General features: G+C 48.9%; 1 protein-coding gene across 2 annotated transcripts; it reads left to right on the forward strand.

Annotated features, from left to right (window-relative positions):
• Positions 1-1460: 1460 nt before the first annotated feature.
• Positions 1461-7129, forward strand: TREM2 (triggering receptor expressed on myeloid cells 2). Of its 2 annotated transcripts, none has more exons than XM_058039853.1 (4): positions 1461-1562; positions 4344-4682; positions 6193-6247; positions 6368-7129. In XM_058039853.1, exons 1-4 carry the CDS (start codon positions 1523-1525, stop codon positions 6579-6581), a joined length of 648 nt encoding a protein of 215 aa, XP_057895836.1. In that variant the 5' UTR covers positions 1461-1522; the 3' UTR covers positions 6582-7129. The 2 variants fall into 2 exon arrangements, with proteins under 2 accessions (XP_057895836.1, XP_057895835.1); XM_058039852.1 differs by having other exon boundaries at positions 1486-1562; positions 6190-6247.
• Positions 7130-9053: the final 1924 nt, after the last annotated feature.

The raw sequence follows: 9053 nt of genomic DNA on the forward strand, positions 1-9053 counted from the left end.
TTGCCACTCTTGTGGCAGGCAGAGCTGTGGAGGCATTCCCAGGATCTCTTGTACATCTGCTTTTCCAATCCCATTAAAGTGCAGAACCTTGGAGAGGCAGGTGTGCAGAGGAGCGGTGTGGACATGGCTGGGTGGGATATCCACCCCAAATCCTGCCCCAATCCCAAGAATTCAGCTCCTGTGGCCAAGCAAACTCATTCCAGTGCTGCAGGGATCAAACCTCGCTGTGGCTGGGTTCATTTCCATGGAATGGGCTGGGGATGTGAGTGCTGGATTCCAAGAAAAAGCAGAACCAGCTCCTGCACTTCCCTGTCTCTGCTGGAAACGCTCCAAATGACACATTTCGTTTAACAGTCATGTGGGCAGCAACGTGAAATGAGTTTTTGGGGCTCAGTTTTTGGATTGCAGAGATCCATTTTAGGTCTTCTTCTAGTCAAGCTGAAAGAACTTCATCGTTTTTAGTTTACAATTCACTTACAATTGTTGAAATTATTGTATAAAAGGCTCAGCCAGCACAAAGTCCCCACAAGAGCCTATTTTTAAATTTACTTCTGTTTTATCATTACTGATGATCTCACAAAAGTGTTTGCCTGTGACTTTTTCTTCACTAGAAATAGATTTCCACAAATATCACTCCTGATTTCCCTGCCCCAAGCCCTGCTGGAGGTGACAGACCAAAGGGGCCTGACCCAGCCCTCATTCACATCCAACAGGCTCCTTTTGCCAGGGCTGCACCAGGGAGGCTGATGGAAATTTTTTGAGATTTTTCAGAGTTGACCTGACAGAAAAAAAAAAAAAAGAAAATGGTTTTGGAAATGGTCCGTTCAAGCCCAACATTCCCCCAAAAATTTGCTCTTCATGGGTCAAGCTGTGGAAGAGATCCTCCCTTTCATCTTTCCAGAAATTCCCCCCATGCGCAGCTCCTGTAAATAATTTATTTGTAATTTATGATTTATCTCCATCGTGCTTGGAGTGCCAGGACGAGGGGATGGATTCCCACCTCCACAGGGATTTTGGGAAGGAATTTTTCCCTGCAAGGGCGGGCAGGCCCTGGCACAGGGTGCCCAGAGCAGCTGTGGCTGCCCCTGGATCCCTGGAAGTGCCCAAGGCCAGGTTGGATGGGACTTGGAGCAGCCTGGGATGGTGGAAGGTGTCCCTGCCCATGGCTGGGGTGGAGCTGGATGAGTTTTAAGGTCCTTCCAACCCAAACCACTCTGTGATTCCATGATTTCTTTAAATCCTGCTCCACGATTCCATGAAATCCTGCTCTGGTGGGGGCAGACACCCAGCCTGTGGCCCCAGCCCACCACGTGCTGCTCCCTCCCAGTGCTGATGCCTGAATTTCCAGCCCACGAGGGCAATGCCTGTTCCTGGAGCATTGCTCAATGTGCAGGATGAAGAGGATGCCAAGTTCCTGTGCTCCTTCCTTCCGTCACAGCGAGCAGGGGGAGAGGAGCTGCCCCTGGGCTGGGCCAGCTCGCTCCTCTCCTGCTCCTCTCCTGCTCCTTCTCTGCTCAGCCCCATGGAGAAGCTCCTGAACCTCACCTTGCTCTTCCTGTCAGGTAAGATCCCCACGTGGTTTTGGGGTCAGCTAAAGGGGGAAGGATTAAGGCAAAGCTTTGTCTCTGTCCGAAGGCTCCATCCTCACTTTTCCCTTTATTTACCAAACCACCCATCAAAGGGTGATCCCAGAGCTCCCAGGTTTCCTCACAGGGATCCTTTTGAGTCAGAACAGGAACCGCTGATGAGAGAAGTCCTGCGTGCAACGTGAAATTGCAAAATTCTGGGCTGTTTGCATTAGCAAATGGGATTTACATAGATGCAAATGGTCACAGGTGGGGCTCAGGGGCAGGGAAATGAAAGCCAGTGAAGGGCGCAGCTCTGAAATCCCACACACCTGGGTTTTCCAGCTTGGAAAGGAATGAAATGAGGTGCAGGGCCCAGCTGGGGCTCTCTGCAGCACTTTGGGGAGCCCAGATCTCACAGCAAAGCAGGGAAAGGCTGTGGGAGCACAGGAACCTGTCCCAGAAATTGGGGCGAGTTTGGGAAAAGTTCACTGTGCTTTGCACCCGAGAAAAGAGGAGGAGCATCAATAGTTTATAATCTGTCAGCAGAGTTGGTTGAAAAGAGAATGACACAACATTTTCCAGGGAATCTGTCAGTGATTCTGTTGGAGAGATGTTTTGCAGTGCTGTGGGAATTCTGGGGCTGGGGGAAGGAAGGGGAAATGGGAGAAGCAGTTAAAGAGTTTTGGAGGGGTTGAACAGGACTGGGCTGGATATTCCATGAGGTAAATTATGTTTACATGGAACAACACATCAAGATAAAGCCCTGTAGGTGTTGGATTGCAGAGATCCATTTTAGGTCTTCTTCCAGTCAAGCTGAAAGAACTTCATAGTTTTCAGTTTACAATTCACTTACAAATGTTGAAATTATTGTTAGAAGTGTTATTAAAAGGCTCAGCCAGCACAAAGTCCTCACAAGAGCCTATTTTTAAATTTACTTCTGTTTTATCATTACTGATGATCTCACAGAAGCATTTGCCTGTGAGTTTTTTTCACTAGAAATAGATTTCCACAAATACCACACTGCACCACTTCTCTCTGGAAGTATGAATAGCTCAGACTGTCCCCTCTGCCTGTCACAAAGAGGAATGGAAATTAGAAATAAGGAACCCAGACAATTAAAAAAAAAAACCTCAAGCAGACAAAAACCAGTTGTCAACATGGTTAAAATTAGTAAGGTATTAAAAGACAGGGTGGAAAAAAAAAAAGTTAAACTGGATTTGATAAGTGGGATTCAGAAGGAACCAGTGAGCAGGGCACTGGTTTGGGGGTGTCACTGGTACCAATTCCAGAATATCTGAGCCAAGATCTGAGCACAGTGGGTTGGTCATGGGGCAAGTGGATGGGTGACAACGCTGAGGGTGACAGACAGTCCTTCAGGTGACAACCTATGGGTGACAGCCCTACAGAGACACACCTACAGGTGATAACCCCACCTACAGGGGTTATCACCTACAGGTGATAACCCCACAGGTGACACTCCTACAGGTGATAACCCCAGAGGTGACATTCCACAGGTGACAGCCCTATGGGTGGCAGCACTACAGGTGAGGCCCTATGGGTGACAGTTCCACTAGTGACAGCTCTACAGGTGACAGCCTCATAGGTGATATCTCTATCGGTGACAGCCCTACAAGTGACACTCCTAGAGAAGCTGACTCCACAGGTGACACTCCACAGGTGACACTCCACAGGTGACATTCCTACAGGTGACAGCACTACAGGTGATGCCCTATGGATGACAGTTCACAAGTGACACCCCCATAGGTGACATCCCTACAGGTGACATCCTACAGGTGACATCCTACAGGTGACATCCCTATGGCTGATAGTCCTTACAGGTGACACCCTATGGGTGACAGTTCCACAAGTGACAGCCCTACAGGTGGCATCCTTATAGGGAGACATAGTCCTACAGGTGACATCCCTATATCTGACAGTCCCACAGGTGATAGCCCTACCGGTGACACCCTATGGGTGACTGTTCCACAAGTGACATAGTCTTACAGGTGACATCCCTACGGGTGACATCACTAGAGGATGAAAAGGACATTCGACATGTCGACAATGAGGGATAGACCTGGAAGAACCTTGGCTCACCTGTCTGTCCCTCCGTCCCTCCATCCCTCTGTTCCTCCATCTCTCCATCCCCCCATCCCTGCATCCCTCCATCCCTCCGTATTTCCGTCTTTTCGTCCCTCCATCGCTCCATCCCTCCGTCCCTCCATCCCTCTGTCCCTCCGTCCCTCCGTCCCTCCATCCCTCTGTCCCTCCGTCCCCTCTGTCCCTCCATCCCTCCATCTTTCCATCCCTCTGTCCCTCCATCCTTCTGTCCCTCCGTCCCTCTGTCCCTCCATCCTCCATCCCTCCATCCGCCATCCTTCATCCCTCCATCCCTCCATCACTCCGTCCCTCCGTCCCTCTGTCCCTCCATCCTCCATCCTCCATCCCGCCATCCTCCATCCCTCCATCCCTCCATCCCTCCATCCTCCATCCCTCCGTCCCTCCATCCCTCTGTCCCTCCATCCCTCCATTCCCTCCATCCCTCCATCCTCCATCCCTCCATCCTCCATCCCTCCATCCTCCATCCCTCCATCCTCCATCTCTCCATCCCTCCATCCCTCCATCCTCCATCCCTCCATCCCTCCATCCTCCATCCCTCCATCCTCCATCCCTCCATCCTCCATCCTCCATCTCTCCATCCCTCCATCCCTCTGTCCCTCCATCCCTCCATCCTCCATCCTCCATCCTCCATCCCTCCATCCCTCTGTCCCACAGCATCCTGCGCTGCCGAGAACATCACCGTGGTGGCCGTGGAGGGCGACACCATTTCCATCAACTGCTCGTACGACGCGCGGCAGTGGTGGCGGGACAAGAGCTGGTGCCGCCAGCTGGGCCGGGGGCACTGCCAGCCCGTGGTGAGCGCGCCGCCCGCCTGGCTGCCCCTGCCCAGGCCCAGCCGGGGCAGCACCTCCATCAGGGACGACGCCCGCGCCGGGCTGCTCACCGTCACCATGCGGGGCCTGCGCCGGCGCGACGCGGGGCTCTACCAGTGCCAGACGGGGTTCCTGGGCCACACGCGGAGCCTCAGGAGGGTGCGGGTGGAGGTGCTGGCAGGTACGTGATGGGGGCTCCGAGTTTGGAGGGTTCCTCGTGGAATTTCAGGGCTTCCTACCTGGAGTTTCACGGGTTCCTCGTGGAATTTCAGGGGTTCATATTGGAATTTCTCGTGCCCTTACTGAAATTTCGTGGGTTCCTATTGGAATTTCTCGTGTCCTTACTGAAATTTCGTGGGTTCCTATTGGAATTTCATGTGTTCCTATTGGAATTTAATGGGTTCCTGTTGGAATTTCACAGGTTCCTACTGGAATTTCACGGGTTCCTACTGGAATTTAATGGGTTCCTACTGGAATTTAATGGGTTCCTGTTGGAATTTCACAGGTTCCTATTGGAATTTCATGTGTCCCTATTGGAATTTCATGTTTCCCTATTGGAATTTCACAGGTTCCTATTGGAATTTCACGTGTCCCTACTGGGATTTCACGTGTCCCTATTGGAATTTAATGGGTTCCTGTTGGAATTTCACAGGTTCCTACTGGAATTTCATGTGTCCCAATTGGAATTTCATGTGTCCCTATTGGAATTTCACAGGTTCCTATTGGAATTTCACTTGTCTCTATTGGAATTTCACGGGTTCCTACTGGAATTTCACCTGTTCCCACTGGAATTTCATAGGTTCCTATTGAAATTTCACAGGTTTGTACTGGGATTTCATGTGTCCCTGCTGGAATTTCACGTGTTCCTATTGGAATTTTATGGGTTCCTGTTGGAATTTCATAGGTTCCTACTGGAATTTCACGGGTTCCTACTGGAATTTAATGGGTTCCTGTTGGAATTTCACAGGTTCCTACTGGAATTTCATGTGTCCCTTTTGGAATTTCATGTTTCCCTATTGGAATTTCACAGGTTCCTATTGGAATTTTACATGTCCGTATTGGAATTTAATGGGTTCCTGTTGGAATTTCACAGGTTCCTACTGGAGTTTCATGTGTCCCAATTGGAATTTCATGTGTCCCTATTGGAATTTCACAGGTTCCTATTGGAATTTCACTTGTCTCTATTGGAATTTCACGGGTTCCTACTGGAATTTCATAGGTTCCTATTGAAATTTCACAGGTTTGTACTGGAATTTCACGTGTCCCTGCTGGAATTTCACGAGTTCCTACTGGAATTTCACGTGTTCCTGTTGGAATTTCATAGGTTCCTACTGGAATTTCACAGGTTCCTCTTGGAAGTTTACAGGTTCCTATTGGAATTTCATGTGTCCATACTGGAATTTTATGGGTTCCTGTTGGAATTTCATGGGTTCCTATTGGTATTTCATGGGTGTCTGCAGCTGCCAAGGACCCGCTTGAGTCAACATTTACTTTTGTCTCGCTCTAAGGAGGTTCTGTGTTTCATGGGCCTCTCTTTATTCCTGATTTACAGCAGCGTGGCCTCACTGTTAGAGGGTATCTGAAATATCACCTCCTTATTGCTCCCAGTGCCCCATCTCACCTGGGTTACCTGTCCAGCTAACATCACCCAGAAACATCTGCAGACTAAACTGTTGTGTTTCCATCAGCAGCTGACCTGGTGACCCACGTGCCAGAGGAGCCCAGAGCTGTGCAGAGCATCTCCAGGTGAGCCCAAAACTCCTCGTGATGAGATCTTTCACCTTCCTAGGACTAAGGCAGCACCACAAGAGATTTTTTTCAAGGTTGGACCATCCCCTTCATGGTTGTGTTTCTGGTTCCCCACAGGTCCCCTCCTGATGTGGATTTCACTGTTTTCTACATCCTGGCTGGATTCCTGGTGGCCAAGTTCATGGTGGCTGTGCTGGTTGGTGCTGTTGCCCACAGCAGGAAGAACAGGGAGAGAGGGCAGAACCCAGAACTGGGTGAGCAGCAGGAGCTCCCAGTCCCTGCTGACCTTGGACATGATGGAATCGGCCTCTCCTGGGAGAGCTCTGCATGAGCCAAGCCAAAGGAATCCATGGAAAAGGCAAATCCATGGAAAAGGCAAATCCATGGAAAAGGCCACCTGCCATAAGGAAAGGACCACTACTAAACACAGGCCTGGAAGAACCTGTCACTCTGGAGAGGTTCTCATCTTCTTCATCACCTCTTCCCCTTGGTGTCTCATCCCCAGGCAGTTATTCCAGACCTCATTCCCAGGACCATTCCATCATGCTCTGAACTGACACCCATCAGCTTCCTGTCACCTCAGGTGACAAATTCTGTCTTTCCAAGGGGAGGAAGAGCAGCTCCCAAAAGCTGCTTTGGACAGTGGGGATGGTTGGAGAAAACCCCTGCTGGAAAGGGCTGAGGAACTGCAGGACACATCAGGACAGGGATGGGGTCTCCTTGCACCTCTGAGGCAGCTTCTCCTCTCTGAAGGGACTTTGTGAACACAGGAATTGTCTCTCTGTTGTTCTCCCTGTGTTTTCTCCCAGGCTCCCGAACCCGTGGGCACTCACGTTTCTTTTTCCCTGCAAAACTGAATAAAATCCAGCTGATTCTCTGGCTCGGTGTGGATTCCTGCAGGACACCAGGTGACAGAACAGAGGTGATGCTTGGGACACCCTGGAGTGTTCAGAACATCCAGGAACACTCAGAGCCTGCAGGACAGGCTGGAACATCCAGAGGCAGCAGAAACAGCAGCTCAGAGCCCACCCTCTTGTTGCCCACAGAAGCAATGACCGAAATTTGCTTAATTACACTTTTGGGTTCTCATTTTTAGAGTAGTTCTGTGTTTTGTCCAGAAATTGAAATTCATGGTGGGACATCTGGCAACCTTTGTCCTTCTGAGATCTTTCCCTCCTACCACTGCGAGGTTCTCAGTTTTAAATCAGCAACTTTTGAGGAAAAAATTCTGTGTTGGTTGCTGTCTTCTGTCTAGACAGTGACTTGTTGTATGACTGCATCCACAGAGAGGAATTTGCCACCTGAAATAAAAAGAAATTAATCAACAACTTTCTGATTACCCTCAAAACCAATGAATGTAATTTGGTAGGATTGTATTAATCAAAAGCAAATGGGTTTGGGGCAGAAACATTTCTGGGGCTGGTTCTGTCCTTCCCCTGTTCCCTCTGTGCTGATGTTGGCTCTGTGATCTGGACACTCTGTGGGATTTGTTTTTTCCTCTCTTCCCCCTCAATGAATCACAACTCAAGGGGCTGTTTGCAAAAAAAAAAAAAAAAAAAAACAACAAAAAAAGGAACTCCCTGTCCCTCATTGCTCCCATCCTGTGAGGGCCAGCTGGAAACTCCAGCCCTGTGTTTGGTGCAAAATGCTGCCCCAAATTCAAGGTAACTCTGATCAAAGCCCCATCAGAGCTCACATTCCCTTTCACCACACATCCCCTCTGCTCTTCCCCAATTTCGTGAGGCAAGGAGGAAACATTTGCAGCTGTGGATGAACCAGGGCTGATGTCCTCAAACCAAAACCACTTCAGTTAAAACCACCCAGCTCGGTTTGAACCCAGCTGCTGAGGGTGGGCATGGGGCGAGGAAAAAGAAAGATGCAGAATTCTGGAAAATAATTGCACTTTTCTAACAGCACAGGTGGGCAAACCCAGAGGAAAGCTGGGGTGCATTTCATTTCTAAATTACTCTATTTTTTAAATAGCAGGGAGCTGTTTCCCAAATAGAGGAAACTGCTCGAGTCTGGTAGCAGCTGATAGAGCACCACAGCCAGGCCAAGCGAGCTCCTTCCTCTGGACTTAAATATTCACCAAAAAAGTATCAATTACTGCCCATTCTGATGAGATTCAGCAGAGTGGTAAAAAAATCTGCTTTATTTTAAACCTATGAGATTTTTCCTGGGCTTCAGAGAGACAAGGAATGCATTTGACATGTTCTAATAAACAAGGGGCTGCTTGGAAAATATTTGTCAATTTTATAGTATCAATTGTCATCAGCTTGAGCTCCTGGGGTGGAATTTACTCTCCAGTGTAGTGATTCGTTTTCCAAAGAAATAACTCTGCATTTCCCTGTTTGTTGTTTATTAGCACACACCTGTCCTCCAGGATAAATCCAGCTTGACTTTATTACAAATTACACCCCTGTTGATCCAACTGCAGAATCCTGTGATCGTGGTGAAACGAGCAAAACATCCCTCAGGGATTATGGATAAATCCCCAAACTCAGCTGACTGAGATTTTCCTCTTAATTCCATGAGCTAGAGATGCTGAACAGGGGCACAAAAATGGGTTTAGTTTTTGGATATCAAGATTTCAGGAAGATTCCAGCCTGGATAGTGGGTGGCAGGGGAGGGAAGGAAGGTGGGAAGGGATTGGACCCTGGATTGGATAAACTCTGCTCTCCGAGTGATTCTGCAGCTCTGAAGGTGAGGGTGAGAGAGAAAAGTAAATTCTTGTTGATTGCTTTGATGTGGCCACAGAAGTTTTTTTACCATTATATCCAAGATTATTTTGTAATTCTACTGC

This window comes from Melospiza georgiana, chromosome 23, assembly GCF_028018845.1.
Source record: "Melospiza georgiana isolate bMelGeo1 chromosome 23, bMelGeo1.pri, whole genome shotgun sequence".
Lineage (NCBI taxonomy): Eukaryota > Metazoa > Chordata > Aves > Passeriformes > Passerellidae > Melospiza > Melospiza georgiana.

Excerpts from the sequence above, each read along its gene's own strand:
- TREM2 (XM_058039852.1), top strand. The coding sequence starts at position 1,523 with ATGGAGAAGCTCCTGAACCTCACCTTGCTCTTCCTGTCAG. Across the intron at positions 1,563-4,343 it reads CACCTTGCTCTTCCTGTCAG|CATCCTGCGCTGCCGAGAAC; the intron begins GTAAGATCCCCA and ends TCTGTCCCACAG. Across the intron at positions 4,683-6,189 it reads GCGGGTGGAGGTGCTGGCAG|CAGCTGACCTGGTGACCCAC; the intron begins GTACGTGATGGG and ends TGTTTCCATCAG.